Source organism: Hypanus sabinus, chromosome 4 (assembly GCF_030144855.1).
Source record: "Hypanus sabinus isolate sHypSab1 chromosome 4, sHypSab1.hap1, whole genome shotgun sequence".
NCBI classification, from domain to species: domain Eukaryota; kingdom Metazoa; phylum Chordata; class Chondrichthyes; order Myliobatiformes; family Dasyatidae; genus Hypanus; species Hypanus sabinus.
Genome location: NC_082709.1, coordinates 188,548,458 through 188,567,533, shown reverse-complemented (window position 1 = coordinate 188,567,533; position 19,076 = coordinate 188,548,458). Strand labels below are relative to the sequence as shown.

Sequence of the window (19,076 nt, the reverse complement as noted above, 5' to 3'; positions counted from 1 at the left end):
GTGTATTTAAGGCAGAGATAGATGGGTTCTTGATTAGCCAGGGCATCAAAGGATATGGGGAGAAGGTGGGGGAGTGGGGATGACTGGAAGAATTGGATCTGCCCATGATTGAATGGCAGAGCAAACTCAATGGGCCAAATGGACTGTGTCTGTTCCTATATCTTATGGCCTTATGGTCTTAAATCCAGGGTAAAATGCATCAAATGCTGGAGGAATACGGCAGATCAGGCAGCATCTATGGAGAGGAATAAACACTTTGGAGCTGAGACCCTTCATCAGGGCTGGAAAGGAAGAGGGAAGTAAAAAGGTGGGGAGAGGGAAGGAGTACAAGATGGCAAGTGAGAGTGAAGTGGGGTGGGGTGAAGTGAGAAAGTGGGAAGTGATAGGTGGAAGGGTGAGGAAATCTGATAGGAAAGAAGAGTGGACCAAGATACAAGATTCAAGTTTATTTGTCACGTGCACATTGCAATGTAATGTGTTGTTTGCGTTAACAACCGATAGATTAAAGGGAAGGAGCAGGGGAAGGTGAGGGGCAGGTGAGGAACAGAGAAGGGCTGAGAGGGGAGCCAGGGGAAGTGATAACCCCTTTCCTTTCCGGTCCTGATAACGGGTCTCAGCCTGAAACATCAATTCTTATTCTCCTCCATAGCTGCTGCCCGACCTGCTGAACTCCTTCAGCATTCTGCCCGTGTGGGCGAACATAAGTTATACAAGAAAGTGAAGAAAGTCTGTGCAAAACAAGACTTTAGTGCAAAGATGCCCTGGGAGTGTGTGATGGGACAGTGTAGAGGGAGATTCACTCTGTATCTAACTGTCCCTGTCCTGGGAGTGTGTGATGGGACAGTGTAGAGGGAGCTTCACTCTATCTATCTGTCCCTGCCCTGGGAGTGTGTGATGGGACAGTGTAGAGGGAGCTTCACTCTATCTATCTGTCCCTGCCCTGGAAGTGTGTGATGGGACAGTGTAGAGGGAGCTTCACTCTGTATCTAACTCCCTGTCCTGGGAGTGTGTGATGGGACAGGGTAGAGGGAGCTTCACTCTGTATCTGACTGTCCCTGTCCTTTTTTTTTTATTATTACAAAATCCTTTATTACAAATTTCGGTGCTATACAATATATACAAAACAGTGGCAATCACAATTACTGCACTACAAATAGACAATAGACATTACACCAGAATGTTGCCATCCCTATCCACGATGGCATTTACACCCCGCGGAGCCCAACGGTCTCGAAACTCCTCCAAGGCCGCTGTGGACTGCGCGTGTTCCTTTTCAATAGTTACCCGGGCACGAACATACCCCCTAAACATTGCCAGGCAGTCTGCCCGGGGAGATCCTCCCGCCACCCGTTTCCAAGACCCACGGATGGCGGATTTTGCCAGCCCCAGGAGCAAGTTGACTAGGACATCCTCATCCCTCCATGCCCCCTTCCTTACTGGATGACCATATATAAACAGGGTGGGACTAAAATGCAGCCAGAAGGCGAGAAGCAGCCCACGAAAATATGGGAGTGTGTGATGGGACAGTGTAGAGGGAGCTTCACTCTGTATCTAACTACTGTCCCCGTCCTGGGAGTGTGTGATGGGACAGTGTAGAGGGAGCTTCACTCTGTATCTAACTGTCCCTGCCCTGGAAGTGTGTGATGGGACAGTGTAGAGGGAGCTTCACTCTGTATCTAACTGTCCCTGCCCTGGGAGTGTGGGATGGGACAGTGCAGAGGGAGCTTCACTCTGTATCTGACTGTCCCTGCCCTGGGAGTGTGTGATGGGACAGTGTAGAGGGAGCTTCACTCTGTATCTGACTGTCCCTGCCCTAGGAGTGTGTGATAGGACAGTGTAGAGGGAGCTTCACTCTGTATCTAACTGTCCCTGTCCTGGGAGTGTGTGATGGGACAGGGTAGAGGGAGCTTCACTCTGTATCTAACTGTCTCTGTCCTAGGAGTGTGTGATGGGACAGTGTAGAGGGAGCTTCACTGTATCTGACTGTCCCTGCCCTAGGAGTGTGTGGTGGGACAGGGTAGAGGGAGCTTCACTCTGTATCTAACTGTCCCTGCCCTGGAAGTGTGTGATGGGACAGTGTAGAGGGAGCTTCACTCTGTATCTAACTGTCCCTGCCCTGGGAGTGTGGGATGGGACAGTGCAGAGGGAGCTTCACTCTGTATCTGACTGTCCCTGCCCTAGGAGTGTTTGGTGGGACAGGGTAGAGGGAGCTTCACTCTGTATCTAACTGTCCCTGCCCTAGGAGTGTGTGATGGGACAGTGTAGAGGGAGCTTCACTCTGTATCTAACTGTCCCTGCCCTAGGAGTTTGTGGTGGGACAAGGTAGAGGGAGCTTCACTCTGTATCTGACTGTCCCTGCCCTGGGAGTGTGTGATGGGACATTGTAGAGGGAGCTTCACTCTGTATCTAACTGTCCCTGCATTTTTTTTACAAGATAACTTTATTACAAATTCAGTGCTACTATATATACAAAACAGTGACTAACACAATTACTACACTACAAATAGACAAACAATGACTTTTGTGACTGCCTGGTAAAGGAAACCCTTGAAAGAAAACTAGAGGAAAAGAATTTAATAAAGACTAAGGTTTCTCTCATCCTAAATAACTGAAATTCAATTGTAAACAAGGTGGGACAGCAGAAACCAGATTAGATGAGGGCTAACCAATCGGGAGGGATGGACAATGGGGTATAAATACCACCGGACTAGACATACCCAGGCATCATCCCTGATGAAGATGCAGAGCTTGTGACCGAAACACTGGTGACGATTGATGCCTTTACCCAGCTGGAAGCCCGAGCAAAGTTCATTTGTCATGTACTTTGGGAAAGCACTAGATCCTTTTTCTCTATTGTATGTATTTATTTCTTGTAAATGCCTGCAAGAAAATGAGTTTCAGTGTAATATACGACAGCATATATAATTACTTTCAAAGTAAGTTTATTATCAAAGTACCTGTATTTCAGGCCTGGGATTCAGTTTCTCATGGATATTCACAGTAAACACAAGAAACACAATAGACCCAACACCCAGCAGGACGGACACACAACCAGACAACAAACTGTGCAAATTCAAAAGGAAAGAATAAAAAGATCATTGATTATTGAATGAATTAATTACATAGTACTTTGACTTTGAAATTGTTGTCTATGTGTTAATCTTGCTCTGGGAGAAGAGCTGCGACTGATTGTGTGACCCTTCTCTTCCAGGTGTGCCCTCTACGAAAGAGCCTGACTCCAAGGGGAAGACGTTCACTGTCCGTAGCACCCTGAGGCTCCCAGTGGATCGAGATGATGATGGTGTGGCCGTGAGGTGTAGCGTGGACCACGAATCACTCAGATCAGCGCCACAGGTGGCCACACAAATCCTGAACATTCAGTGTAAGTGCTGTCATCTTCCACTGTCTCAGCAACACACACCCCACTTCCCCCACCCGCCACCAGCCTGTGTATCCAATGTCTCTCCAAGAGGGAAAGAAAGATCGGCTGTATTGTAGTTTTATATCTTTATTTAGAGATACAACAAGCTAGACCACCCCGGCAACCCACCTATTTAATCTAGCCTGACCATGGGACAATTTACAATACTAACCCATACAGCATTGGCCTGTGGGAGGAAACCCATAAAAACTTACAGACAGCTCTGGAGTTGAACTTGAACTCTAACGCCTGAGATGTAATAGTGTGGCACTAACCACTACGCTACTGTTTAATATAAACACAGTGACTAATTTATTCTACCTAATAAACTGGCTACTGAGTGTGTGTCCGTGGTCTTCTGCTGTTGTAGCCCATCCACTTCAAGGCTCGACATGTACATTGAGGGATGCTCTCCGTACACCACTGTTGGAATGTGTGGCTATCTGAGCCAGTCTGGCCATCCTCCTCTGACCTCTCTCATTAACAGGGTGTTTTCACCCACAGAACTGCTGCTCACTGGATGTTTTTTGTTTTTCATACATTCTCTGTGAACTCCAGAGACTGTTGTGTGTGAAAATCTCAGGATATCAGCAGTTCCTGAGATATTTAAACCACTCCACCTGGCACCAACAATCATTCCACGGTCAAAGTCACTTAGATCACGTTTCTTTCCCATCTGATGTCTGGTCTAAAAATATAACTGAAACTCTAGACCATGACAGGAAGAAGATGAAGTTGGATGTATCAGTACTAGAGTGAAGTAAAGGGAGTTACAAAGGCATAAGAGGAACTGGCCAAAGTTGATTGGAAGGGGTCACTAGCAGGGATGGTGGCAGAACAATAATGGCTGGAGTTTCTGGGGGCAATTCAAAAGGCACGGGGTAGATACATCCCAAAGATGAAGAAGTATTCCAAAGGGAAGTTGAGGCAACCATGACTGACAAGAGAAGTCAAAAACAGCAGAAAAGCAAAACAGAGAGCATATAATAGACCAAATATTAGTGGAAGTTAAAGGATTAGGAGCTTTTAAAAACTAACAGTAGACTAAAAACCCAAAAGGAGAGAAAAGATGAAATATGAAGGGAAGCTAGCCAATAATATCAAAGAGGACATCAAAAATCTTTTCAGCTGCAGTATATAAAATGTAAAAGTGATGTGAGAGTGGATATGGGACCACTGGATACTGGAGAGGTAGTAATGGGGAACAAAGAAATGGTTAATAAGTATTTTGCTTCAAACTTCACTGTGGGAGACACTAGCAGGATGCCAAAAATTTGAGAGTGTCAGGGTACAGAAGTGAATGTAGTTACTATTAAGAAAAGAAGGTGTTTGGGAAGCTGAAAGATCTGACAGTAGATAAGTCACCTGGACCAGATGGTTTACACCCCAAGCTTGTGAAAGACGTGGCTGAAGAGATTGTAGGGGTATTAGTAATGATCTTTCAAGAATCACTAGATTCTGGAATCGTTCTGGAAGACTGGAAAATTGCAAATGTCACCCCACTCTTTAAGAAGGCAGAGAGGCAAATGAAAGGAAATTATAGGCCAGTTAGGCATGTCTCTCCATGGCCTCCTCTACTGTCGCGATGAGGCCACATTCAGGTTGGAGGGACAACACCTCATATTCCTTCTGCGTAGCCTCCAACCTGATGCATGAACATCAATTTCTCAAACTTCCAGTAATGCCCCCCACCCTCCTCTCCAACATCATACCCAATGATCTGTAAAAGAGCATCCACCTTATTTCTCATACTCCGTGCATTTTCAATACTGTGCTTGCTACTCTTTCTGATTCTGCATCCCTAATGCACTGATACTCACTCTGCTGGCTGCAATTTTGTCCTGTCACCTGCCAGCCCTTCCTGACAGTCGGACTGCATGCTTCTTTACCATCCATCCTCTCACTCAAGTTCCCACCCTCCTGCCAGCCCCCTACTTTAAACGCTCCCCAACACCTCTAATAAACCTGCCCTGAGAATATTGGACTCCCCTCGGATTTAGATACAAACTGTCACTCTCCCCCAGAAGAGATCTCAATGATCCAAGAACCTGAAGCCCTGCCCCCTGCACCAGCATTTCAGCCTCGCAATAATCTGCCAACTCACCCTGTTTCTACCCTTGCAGACTCGTGGCACCAGCAGCAATCCAGAGATTACTACCCGGGAGGTCCTGCTTCTCAGCTTTCTGCCTAGCTCTCTAAATTCTCTTTTCAGGACCTCATTGCTTTTCCTTCCTACGTCATTGGTACCATATCACAAGCCCTGGTTATGCAACCACTGACGCCAGGCAGATAATCTCTGAAGAGTATTGATAGTGGCTGGGGTCAGCCGTCTTGTAAAGACTCTGCCCAGAAAGCAATGGCAAACCACTTCAGTAGAAATATTTGTCAAGAACAACCATGGTTATGAGACCATGATCATCCACGTCATATGATGTGGCGCATAATGACGGTGATGAGGATTGTCGCATGTAGTGCGACACAATGAGAAACAGTCTTGCGTACTGTTCATACAGTAATGACCAGGTCATTACACGGTGCATTGAGGTAACAGAATGCAGAATGAAGTGTTACAGAGAGAGTGCAGCGCAGGTGGACAGTAATGGGCAAGGTCACAATGAGGTAGATTGTGAGGTCAAATCCGTTTTATTTATTAGCCACAACCAGAAGTCTGGATGAGAGCTGATGTTGTCCCTTTGTGTAAGGAGGGCAGCAGGAATATGCCATTTACCCCCTTCCACCCTCCACCTTAACCAGCACCAAGAGGAGACTGAGCACCTCTCAGTCTTGGACACTTCAATCAATGCCCAGTGTCCTTTCTCAGAGAGCGCTGCAGACTTCCGCGGACCCTGTAGGAAGAATACCCTTGGGATTGTGATCCCCCAGAGCTGAGAAAGTAGCTGCTTGGACATCCTCCCCCACCCTCTTCCTCCCAATCCCGACATGCCTCCTGCCCTTCCAAAGTCTCAGTGAACCTCACGACCCTCCCTCTCACCGTCCATCCTGTCCCTCTCCACCCTGTTGATGGTCTCTCTGTCCAGAGTTCTCCAATCCACATAGCCATCGCTGTTGATTCCATGTCTGACCGAGAGGTCACCCTGAGCTGTTTGTATATTAACATCTAATCCCATTACAGTCACCTCTCCTCCAATTCCATTCCTATCGATCCTTGCCTCTTCATCTCTCAGCAATCCATTCATAGAATCCATACTTAAACTCATTCCTAATTATCTGCTAGTTAATCCATTCCTTAAGCCCCTTCTTGAGCTGAAATAGCTCCCAATGTATTATCCCCAGTCCCTGAGCTGATATAATCGGCAATATTTCCCGTTACTGTGAATTTTCAGCTCTATTTCACCAGTCCCTGAGCAGATATCGAGACTGTAATCCCCAATACACACTCGACATTCCCCCCGCTCAGTACAACCGGTCATCCTGTTCAAATATTCTACAACCTTTCCAGCCGATGCCATTGGGGTACAGGTACAACACACACACACACACTCTGACTGGGGAATGGGTCTCACACATACACACGCACATATATATATACACACAGACATGCAGACACACAGAGACACACACGCAAACACACAAAAACATAGATACACACACAAGCACACACACACACAGACACACACACGCAGACACACACACACACACACACACACACACACACGAACACACACAGACACACACACACACAAACGTAGACACACACACACATGCAGACACACACAAACGCAGACACACACACACACATACACACACACGCACACATGCAGCCACACACAAACACGCAGACACACATACACACACAAACGCAGACACACTCAAACAGACACAAACACGCAGACACACACACACACACACACACACACACGCAGATACACACACGCAAACGTAGGCACACACAAACGCAGACGCACACAAACAGACACAGACACAAACACGTAGACACACACACACAAACGCAGACACACACGCATTTACAATGACTAAATGACTACCATCCCGTTGCACTCACATCCATCATCATGAAGTGTTTCGAGAGGCTCGTCATGAGGCATATCAAGACCCTGCTGCCCCCCTCACTGGACCCCCTGCAGTTTGCGTACCATCCCAACCGCTCAACAGATGACGCCATTGCCACCACCCTCCACCTGGACCTAACCCACCTGGACAAAAAAGACACATGCATTCGGATGCTGTTCATAGACTTCAGTTCAGCATTCAACACAATCGTTCCTCAGAAACTGATTGGAAAGCTGAGCCTACTGGGCCTGAACACCTCCCTCTGCAACTGGATCCTAGACTTCCTGACTGGGAGACCTCAGTCAGTCCAGATCGGAAGCAGCATCTCCGACACTGAGAACGGGGGCTCCCCAGGGCTGTGTGCTCAGTCCACTGCTGTTCACTCTGCTGACCCACCACTGTGCTGCAACACACAGCTCGAACCATATCATCAAGTTCGCCGATAATACGACCATGGTGGGTCTCATCAGCAAGAACGACGAGTCAGCTTACAGAGAGGAGGTGCAGTGGCTAACAGACTGGTGTAGAGCCTGTCTCTTAATGTGAACAAAACAAAAGAGATGGATGGTTGTTGACTTCAGGAGGGCACGGAGCAACCACTCCCCGCTGAACATCGACAGCTCCTCAGTAGAGATCGTTAAGAGCACCAAATTTCTTGGTGTTCACTTGGTGGAGAATCTCACCTTGTCCCTCAACACCAGCTCCATTGCAAAGAAAGCCCAGCAGCATCTCTACTTTCTGTGAAGGCTGAGGAAAGTCCATCTCTGAGAAGATCATCGGGGTCTCTCTTCCCGCCATCACGGACATTTACACTACATGCTGCATCCGCAAAGCAAACAGCTTTATGAAGGACCCCATTCACCCCTCATACAATCTCTTCTCCCTCCTGCCGTCTGGGAAAAGGCTCCGAAGCATTCGGGCTCTCACGTCCAGACTATGTAACAGTTTCTTCCCCCAAGCTATCAGACTCCTCAATACCCAGAGCCTGGACTGACACCTTACTGCCCTATTGTCCTGTTTATTATTTATTGTAATGCCTGCACCGTTTTGTGCACTTTACGGAGTCCTGAGTAGGTCTGTAGTCTAGTGTAGCTTCCTCTGTCTTGTTTTTTTTTTGGGCGGTTCAGTCTAGTTTTTGTACTGTATCATGTAACACCATGGTCCTGAAAAACGTTGTCTCATTTTTACTGTGTACTGTACCAGCAGTTATAGTCAAAATGATAATAAAAGTGACTTGACTTGAGTAACCTATTCTCCCCCATTTCAATCACCTCCACCTGCATTCTGTCTCTTCCTGCACACCCGGGGACAAAATCCCCCAGTAACCTATTCACCCCCCGTTCCCATCACCTCCCCCTGCACTCTGTCTCTTCCTGCACACCCGGGGACAAAATCCCCCAGTAACCTATTCACCTCCCCCTGCACTCTCACTTGCACACCGGGGATAATTTACAGCAGCCACTAACCCGATGCCCTGCACGCCTTCATTGCGGACTGAGTATTCGTAGGGCTTACGTTGTAGTTGCAGGAGGATTTTGGGGAGGTGTGGAGTGTGTCTGGAAGACTGCCTCCAAAACTGGGTAGATGTGAGGAACCATCCCCTCATTGGACAAGCTCTTAATGTTCCATCGCCTGTTGGACAGGCTGGGAGGGAGGGGGTTACGGTGGATGGTCCACATTCACACACCATGGACTCATATTCAAGTTCCAGGTTATGGTCGTCGGACTGTACATGTATATAGCCAAATGAAACAATGTTCCTCTAGACCACAGTGCACCCACAAAACATATCACACACAGCACAAAAAACTAAATATTACCATATATGATGCAGCCAGTCAGAACACTCCCGATGGTACTCCTGTTGAAAGTTGTTGGAATGGGGATATGATGCAGCCAGACAGAACACTCCCGATGGTACTCCTGTTGAAAGTTGTTGGAATGGGGATATGATGCAGCCAGACAGAACACTCCCGATGGTACTCCTGTTGAGCCTTGCATGCCTCTTTCAGTCATCATTGGTTAGATGAGTTGAGCGGCCACCTACTGTACCAGAAAACTCTCCGAGTTTCAAACTTCCACACTTCATCCCCTCTTGCTCTGTAAATGAGACACATCCACATACTCCAGGCTGTTAAAAGCAGTTCATTCCATTACCAAGTTCACAGAGATGGATATAATTGTAATTACCCCATTGATAGATATTTTACCAGTTACACTGCTGTGCATAAATGATCTTTCACTGGGGCAATAGTAATTATATTCATCAAACTGTCAAGGTAGTTTATATTGAGGAGCACCACCTCATCTCATCTAGGTAGCCTCCAACCTGATGGCATTACCCATTTCTCCAACTTCTGGTAATTTTTTCTCCTCCCCTTCCCCTGTTCTTCAAATCCCCACTCTCGTACCTCTTTTCCTCACCTGCCTATCACCTCCACTGGTGCCTCTCCTCCCATGATCCACTCTTCTCTCCTGTCAGATTCCACCTATCAACTTCCAGCTTCGTACCTCACCAGCCCTCCACGACCCACCTGGCTTCACCCATCACCTTCTCGCTTGTCCGTCCCCTCCCTCCATTTTCCTATTCTGGCATCTTCCCCCCTCTTTTACAGTCCTGGTGAAGGGTTTCAGCCTGAACCACCGACTATTTATTCAGTTTCATAGATGCGGATTGACCTGCTGAGTTCCTCCACCATTTTCAGTGTGTTGCTCTGTATTTCCAGCATCAGCAGACTGTCTTGTGCCTATGGTACACTAGATGCAGCAAAGATCCATTGGTAATTATATGTAATACTGAGTTACTGACTATCATATGCTTCAGGTTACTCATATCTACCAGTAAGTTGATTGTGATTATGAGGATTCTGAGTTTGTGGCAATTTCACTCCTCACTCGTTGTTGGTATATACACTCAGTGGCCACATCGGTACGCCTACTCATTAATGCAACTAACTCATCAGCCAATCATGTGGCAGAAACTCAATGCATAAAAACATGCAGACATGGTCAAGAGGTTAGTTTGCTGCTCGGACCAAACATCAGAATGGTGCAGGGATGTGATCTCAGTGACTTTGACGTGAAATGATTGTTGATCCTAGATGGAGTGGTTTGAGTCTCTCATAGCAGCTGATCTCCTGGGACCTTCACACACAACACACTGGGTTATTGGTATTTATGTCTGATCACCTCATTATAGAAAGGATGCAAAAGCTTTAGAGAGGGTGCACAGGAGATTTACCAGGATGGTGCCTGGATTAGAGAGCATGGTATTACATGGATAAAGCAGTTGCTGATTGGAGGAGTAAAGGGAGCCTTTTCTGACTGGCTACCAGTGACCAGACATAATCCACAGGGGCCGATTCTTTTTACGTTATATGTCAATGATTGGCGTGATGGAATTGATGGCTTTGTTGCAAAGTTTGCGGACAGTATGAAGATAGGTGGAGAGGCAGGTAGTTTTGAGGAAGTAGAGAGGCTACGGAAGGACTTAGACAGATGAGGAGAATGGGCAAAGAAATGGCAGATGGAATTCAGTGTCGGGAAGTATATGGCCATGCACTTTGGAAGAAGAACTGTAAGGGCTGGCTATTTTCTACATGGAGAGAAAATACAAACTACTGAGGCACAAAGAAACTTGGGAGTCCTTGTGTAGGATTCCCTGAAGGTTAATTTGCAGGTTCAGTCTGTGGTGATGATAACATTCATTTCGAGAGGACCAGAATGAAAAAGCAAGGATGTAGTGTTGAGACTTTATAAGGCACTGGTGAGGCCTCACTTGGAGTTTTGTGCCCCGTATCTTAGAAATGATGTGCTGGAACTGGAGAGGGTTCAAAGGAGGGTTATAAAAGTGATTCCAGGATTGAATGGCTTGTCATATGAAGAGCATTGGATGGCTCTGGGAGTTCAGAAGAATGAGGGGTGACCTAATTGAAACCTATCAAATGGTGAATGGCTTCGATAGAGTAGATGTGGGGAGGATGTTTCCTGTGGTGGGAGACCAGAGGGCACAGCCTCAGAATAGTGGGGTATCCATTTAGAATGTAGATGGAGAGGAATTCCTTGATCCAGAGAGTGGTGAATCTGTGGAACACTGTGGAGGCCAAGTCTTTATGTATATTTAAGGCAGAGGTTGATAGATTCTTGATTAGTCAGGGCATGAGGGGATATGGGGAGAAGGCAGGAGATTGGGGCTGAGAGGGAAATTGGATCAGCCATGATGAAATGGCAGAGCAGACTCAATGGGCCAAATGGCCTCATTCTGCTCCAATGTCTGATGGTCTTTTTGTCTTCTGAGGAAATATTGAGTGAGCTAGGACTTTTCTCTTTGGAGCAAAGGAGGATGAGAGGTGACATGATAGAGGTGTACAAGGTGATAAGAGGTATAGATCGAGTGGACAGCTAGAGACTTTTTCCCAGGGTGGAAATGACTAATACAAAGGGACATAATGTTAAGCTGATCAGTGGAAAGTATAGGGAGATGTCAGAGGTAAGTTTTTCACACAGAGAGTGGAGAGTGTGTGTAATACCCTGCCAGGGGCAGTGGTAGAAGCAATTACATTAGGGACAATTACGAGACTCTGAAATAGGCACATGGATGATAGGAAAATGGACGGTTCTGTAGGAGGGAAGGGTTAGATTGATCTTGGAGTAGGTTAAAGGCTCAGCACAACACTATGTAGAGAAGCACCGGTACTGTGTTGCTCTGTCAATGTTCTATATAGTCTGAGGCCACCTGCTTGAGAATGAAGGTGAGGTTTTGTCCCCAGTGATGCACCATCAATAACTCTTGGAGACGGGAGGCAAACGACAGGCTCTTATTAGCTGCAAACGTGACCACGACATCTTGGAGACTGAGGGAGGAGCAGTGCCTTTATACAGGGGTCTGTGGGAGGAGCCACAGGAGCAGTCAGCAGAGGGGTGTGTCCAGACAGGTATACACATAGTTTACCACACCCAGGGTTGAGGTAGAGCCCTCCAACTATCCCCAAAAATGTAACTCCAAATGGTTCGCATGCACTGAGAGGGTATGGGTACCTCAGAACAAGTCACCTCGTGTAGGGATGTTACCCAGGCAGGACAGTACTCTCCCTATCATCCACACAGGCTGCTGTGGTGGAGCTTAGACATTCCAGAATTATAGAAATGTTGAAGAACAGAATGAGACCATTTGGCCCTTCAGCTCTGTGCTAGCTCTCTGCCAGAACATCAGTCCAGTTCCACATATGAGCTCCTTCCTGTGGCCTTGCAAAAACTTTTCCTGGTCGCGACTGAAATCCACAATGGAAGCTTCCCCACTTGTGGTTTTGAAACTCCAAACCACACATGCCCCTCACACTCTTAACTCTATGCCCTGCACCAGCTGCTCGAGCCTCCTACCTGTTCTGAAAACACTAGCTTTTTGCCTCCTGCATCACTGCAAACTCTCAACATGAGTCACACCAGCCTCTGTGCCTCTTGTTATCCCTGTGTCTTTGACTGTGTTACAGATGTACCTTCAGTGAAGATTGATTTCTCCAGGAACTTTGCCCGGGAGGGAGACGAGCTGAGATTGGAGTGTCAAGCAATTGGAAATCCAGAGTAAGTCAACTTCTGTTAAAGCTTGTGACCTCCAACAATCTATGTGGAGTGTTCACTCTGTATCTGACTGTCCCTGCCCTGGGAGTGTGTGATGGGACAGTGTAGAGGGAGCTTCACTCTGTATCTGACTGTCCCTGTCCTGGGAGTGTGTGATGGGACAGTGTAGAGGGAGCTTCACTCTGTATCTGACTGTCCCTGCCCTGGGAGTGTGTGATGGGACAGTGTAGAGGGAGCTTCACCCTGTATCTAACTGTCCCTGCCCAGGAGTGTGTGATGGGACAGTGTAGAGGGAGTTTCACTGTATCTGACTGTCCCTGCCCTGGGAGTGTGTGATGGGACAGTGTAGAGGGAGCCTCACTCTGTATCTGACTGTCCCTGTCCTGGGAGTGTGTGATGGGACAGTGTGGAGGCAGCTTCACTCTGTATCTGACTGTCCCTGCCCTGGGAGTGTGTGGTGGGACAGTGTAGAGGGAGCTTCACTCTGTATCTAACTGTGTGTGATGGGACAGTGTAGAGGGAGCTTCACTCTGTATCCAACTATGTGTGGTGGGACAGTGTAGAGGGAGATTCACTCTGTATCTAACTGTCCCTGCCCCAGGAGTGTGTGATGGGACAGTGTAGAGGGAGCTTCACTCTGTATCTAACTGTGTGTGATGGGACAGTGTAGAGGGAGATTCACTCTGTATCTAACTGTCCCTGCCCCAGGAGTGTGTGATGGGACAGTGTAGAGGGAGCTTCACTCTGTATCTAACTGTGTGTGGTGGGACAGTGTAGAGGGAGATTCACTCTGTATCTAACTGTCCCTGCCCCAGGAGTGTGTGATGGGACAGTGTAGAGGGAGCTTCACTCTGTATCTAACTGTGTGTGATGGGACAGTGTAGAGGGAGATTCACTCTGTATCTAACTGTCCCTGCCCCAGGAGTGTGTGATGGGACAGTGTAGAGGGAGCTTCACTCTGTATCTAACTGTGTGTGATGGGACAGTGTAGAGGGAGCTTCACTCTGTATCTAACTGTCCCTGCCCCAGGAGTGTGTGATGGAATTTATTTTTAAATAGGAATTGGTTTATTATTGTCACTGTACTGAGATGCAGTGGAAAACATGTCTTGCATACTGCTCATACAGATCCGATCATTACACATTGCTTTGAGGTGAATGAGGTACAACAATAAAGAGTAATCTGTCCTATCTTGGGTGTGATTTGCATCATGACAGAGTCTGCTCCAGTACCACCAGCAACAGGAAAGTGACTATAGTAAATGTGGTGATGGAACACAACCAGGGAGGCTGGTCAAGAAGGTTCAGTCACTTGGTACTCAGGGTGAGGTGGTAAATTGGCTTTGTAGACTTCGGCTTTGTAGGCGAATCCAGAGAGTGCTAGAAGATGACTGCTTCTCTGAAAGATCATGAGTGCCACCGGGGTCGGTGCTGGGTCCATTGTTGTTTATCATCTATATCCACAATCTGGATGATAATGTGCTAAACTGGATCAGCAAACAGAGGCAGTAAGGCAGGCTATCACAGCTTGCAGAGGGAAAATAGAGCTGAAGAATGACAGCTGGAATTTAATGCAGATGAGTGTGAGGTGAGGACCAGCCAGGGTCGGTCTCACAGAGTGAACTGTACAGCACGGAGGAGTGAGGTGGAACAAAGCATTCTTATGTTTACAATTCCCTGAACGTGGTGTCACGGGTAAATAGAGCCGTAGAGAAGGCTTTTGGCCCAATTGTTGTGTATTTAATATTTCAGTAATCTTTGAATAATATTGTAAATGTATTGTTGATATACCATTCTTTGTTTGTTTAAAGAATTCATAACAAGTTATATGTTAAAATACGTGAATGGCATCCCTCATTACACCATCGTGTCATATACATTCAATCTTCAACAAAAGTAAAAGAAAAGAAGACACACATTATCTCCCAGCTCCTTGTTATTCCTCCAATTAGTTTTATGTTTCTACACTTACAAACCATAGCATAGCACTGTAAGTGTAGGGATGGTATGTTGGATGTTTAAGGTAGTGCTAGTGAAACACATCAACGACTTACTGGAAGCAAACAAACCCTACCAGCTACTTTATCACTCATTCTTTTTCTGGTAACTGATCACAGCAAACAATAGCCTGTAAAATCCCTTTTGGAGCTGAGCTTTTCAAATGGCTGGGCAGCCATGTGCTGTGAATGAAAGCAGGGAAGGTGCAGGACAGAGAAGGTGGGCCTGGGGATGAGAGAGAGGAACAAGCCAATGTATGGCCATTCCTGGACAGACCTGGAGCTGGTTTGAAGAGGCAGGTCCAAGGCGAGGTGGCAGGCTCCATTGCAAAGAACAAGCTGACATTTCACTGATTCAATTGGCGGGCCAGATTAGAAAATTCAGGGTACAAGCCAAATCAAAGCGGCAGGGCCAGGTATGTGGCATAGCTGTGTGTACTGTGTTTCCCCATTGTACACCACAGCGTACCTGTGTGTAATGTCCTTCCCCTCTGTAGATCACGGTGTACCTGTGTGTACTGTCCCTCCCCACTGTAGATCACAGTGTACCTGTGTGTACTGTGTCTCCCCACTGTAGATCACAGTGTACCTGTGTGTACTGTCCTTCCCCTCTGTAGATCACAGTGTACCTGTGTGTACTGTGTTTCCCCACTGTAGATCACAGTGTACCTGTGTGTACTGTCCCTCCCCACTGTAGATCACAGCGTACCTGTGTGTACTGTGTTTCCCCACTGTAGATCACAGTGTACCTGTGTGTACTGTGTTTCCCCACTGTAGATCACAGTGTACCTGTGTGTACTGTGTTTCCCCACTGTAGATCACAGTGTACCTGTGTGTATTGTCCTTCCCCTCTGTAGATCACGGTGTACCTGTGTGTACTGTGTTTCCCCTCTGTAGATCACGGTGTACCTGTGTGTATTGTCCTTCCCCTCTGTAGATCACAGTGTACCTGTCTGTACTGTGTCTCCCCACTGTAGATCACAGCGTACCTGTGTGTATTGTCCTTCCCCACTGTAGATCACAGTGTACCTGTGTGTACTGTGTTTCCCCACTGTAGATCACAGTGTACCTGTGTGTACTGTCCCTCCCCACTGTAGATCACAGTGTACCTGTGTGTACTGTGTCTCCCCACTGTAGATCACAGCGTACCTGTGTGTACTGTGTTTCCCCACTGTAGATCACAATGTACCTGTGTGTACTGTGTCTCCCCACTGTAGATCACAGTGTACCTGTGTGTACTGTGTTTCCCCACTGTAGATCACAGTGTACCTGTGTGTACTGTCCCTCCCCACTGTAGATCACAGTGTACCTGTGTGTACTTTGTTTCCCCACTGTAGATCACGGTGTACCTATGTGTACTGTCCCTCCCCACTGTAGATCACAGTGTACCTGTGTGTACTGTGTCTCCCCACTGTAGATCACAGCGTACCTGTGTGTACTGTCCCTCCCCACTGTAGATCACAGTGTACCTGTGTGTACTGTCCCTCCCCACTGTAGATCACAGTGTACCTGTGTGTACTGTGTCTCCCCACTGTAGATCACAGTGTACCTGCGTGTACTGTGTTTCCCCACTGTAGATCACAGTGTACCTGTGTGTACTGTCCCTCCCCACTGTAGATCACGGTGTACCTGTGTTTACTGTGTCTCCTCATTGTAGATCACGGTGTACCTGTGTGTACTGTCCCTCCCCACTGTAGATCGCAGTGTACCTGTGTGTACTGTGTCTCCCCACTGTAGATCACAGTGTACCTGTGTGTACTGTGTTTCCCCACTGTAGATCACAGTGCACCTGTGTGTACTGTGTTTCCCCACTGTAGATCACAGTGTACCTGTGTGTACTGTGTTTCCCCACGGTAGATCACAGTGTACCTGTGTGTGCTGTGTCTCCCCACTGTAGATCACAGTGTACCTGTGTGTACTGTCCCTCCCCACTGTAGATCACAGTGTACCTGTGTGTACTGTGTCTCCCCACTGTAGATCACGGTGTACCTGTGTGTACTGTCCCTCCCCACTGTAGATCACAGTGTACCTGTGTGTACTGTCCCTCCCCACTGTAGATCACAGTGTACCTGTGTGTACTGTCCCTCCCCACTGTAGATCACGGTGTACCTGTGTTTACTGTGTCTCCTCATTGTAGATCACGGTGTACCTGTGTGTACTGTGTCTCCCCACTGTAGATCACAGTGTACCTGTGTGTACTGTGTCTCCCCACTGTAGATCACAGTGCACCTGTGTGTACTGTGTTTCCCCACTGTAGATCACAGTGTACCTGTGTGTACTGTGTCTCCCCACTGTAGATCACAGTGTACCTGTGTGTACTGTGTTTCCCCACGGTAGATCACAGTGTACCTGTGTGTATTGTCCTTCCCCACTGTAGATCACAGCGTACCTGTGTGTACTGTGTCTCCCCACTGTAGATCACGGTGTACCTGTGTGTACTGTCCCTCCCCACTGTAGATCACGGTGTACCTGTGTTTACTGTGTCTCCTCATTGTAGATCACGGTGTACCTGTGTGTACTGTGTCTCCCCACTGTAGATCACAGTGTACCTGTGTGTACTGTCCCTCCCCACTGTAGATCATGGTGTACCTGTGTTTACTGTGTCTCCTCATTGTAGATCACGGTGTACCTGTGTGTACTGTCCCTCCCCACTGTAGATCACGGTGTACCTGTGTGTACTGTCCCTCCCCACTGTAGATCACAGTGTACCTGTGTGTACTGTGTCTCCTCATTGTAGATCACGGTGTACCTGTGTGTACTGTCCCTCCCCAGTGTAGATCACGGTGTACCTGTGTTTACTGTGTCTCCTCATTGTAGATCACGGTGTACCTGTGTGTACTGTCCCTCCCCACTGTAGATCACGGTGTACCTGTGTGTACTGTCCCTCCCCACTGTAGATCACAGTGTACCTGTGTTTACTGTGTCTCCTCATTGTAGACTATGGCCCTGGGCTTTGGTAACATCCTGCAAATTGCTAAAGGAAATAAGTTTAGATTAGGAGCTGTGCGTGAGGTAAATTGATTCACGCTGCAGCAGGTTCGGTCTGGTGAAAATTGTTTTCTCGGCTGGATATTACCCTCTGCCATCTGTCGTATCTGAAGCTTTTCACAGCCTGTGATGACACAACGGCTGCCGTAACTAGAAGGATCAAACTGAGTGTAGTGCAGCACAGACAAAGTGCTGGAGGAACTCAGCAGGACAGGCAACATCACTGGGGAAATTAACAGTTAAAACTCAGGCCAAGACCTTTCCTCAGGACTGGAAAAGAATTGGCAGACTGTAGAATAAATTGAGTGTGGGGGAGAAGGAGTACAAGCTGACAGGTCATAGATGAGAGCAGGTGAGTGGGAGGGTGTGTGGAGTGGGATGGCAAATGAGGTAGAGGGCTGAAGAAGAGGATAGGGGATAGGTGGAAGAGGGAAAGGGCTGAAGAAGAGGATACGGGATAGGTGGAAGAGGGAAAGGGCTGAAGAAGGGGATAGGTGGAAGAGGGAAAGGGCTGAAGAAGAGGGTGGGGATAGGTGGAAGAGATAAAGGGCTGAAGAAGAGGATACGGGATAGGTGGAAGTGGGAAAGGGCTGAAGAAGAGGATAGGGGATAGGTGGAAGAGGGAAAGGGCTGAAGAAGAGGATAGGGGATAGGTGGAAGAGATAAAGGGCTGAAGAAGAGGATAGGGGATAGGTGGAAGAGATAAAGGGCTGAAGAAGAGGATGGGGATAGGTGGAAGTGGGAAAGGGCTGAAGAAGAGGATGGGGATAGGTGGAAGAGATAAAGGGCTGAAGAAGAGGATGGGGATAGGTGGAAGAGATAAAGGGCTGAAGAAGAGGGTGGGGATAGGTGGAAGAGGGAAAGGGCTGAAGAAGAGGATGGGGATAGGTGGAAGAGATAAAGGGCTGAAGAAGGGAATAGGGGATAGGTGGAAGAGGGAAAGGGCTGAAGAAGGGGATAAGGGATAGGTGGAAGAGGGAAAGGGCTGAAGAAGGGGATAGGGGATAGGTGGAAGAGGAAAAGGGCTGAAGAAGAGGATAGGGGATAGGTGGAAGAGGGAAA

The 19,076-nt window shown here is 47.6% G+C and overlaps 1 protein-coding gene across 1 annotated transcript in view; it reads left to right on the top strand.

Moving 5' to 3' along the window:
- LOC132393583 (cell adhesion molecule 2-like) overlaps positions 1–19,076 on the top strand; it is a 225,939-nt gene that overhangs the window by 136,211 nt on the left and 70,652 nt on the right. Inside the window, exons 5-6 of the mRNA XM_059969022.1 lie at positions 3,212–3,382; positions 12,943–13,033. Coding sequence (XP_059825005.1) covers positions 3,212–3,382; positions 12,943–13,033 — 262 coding nt within the window. The remainder of the gene's footprint in view (positions 1–3,211; positions 3,383–12,942; positions 13,034–19,076) is intronic.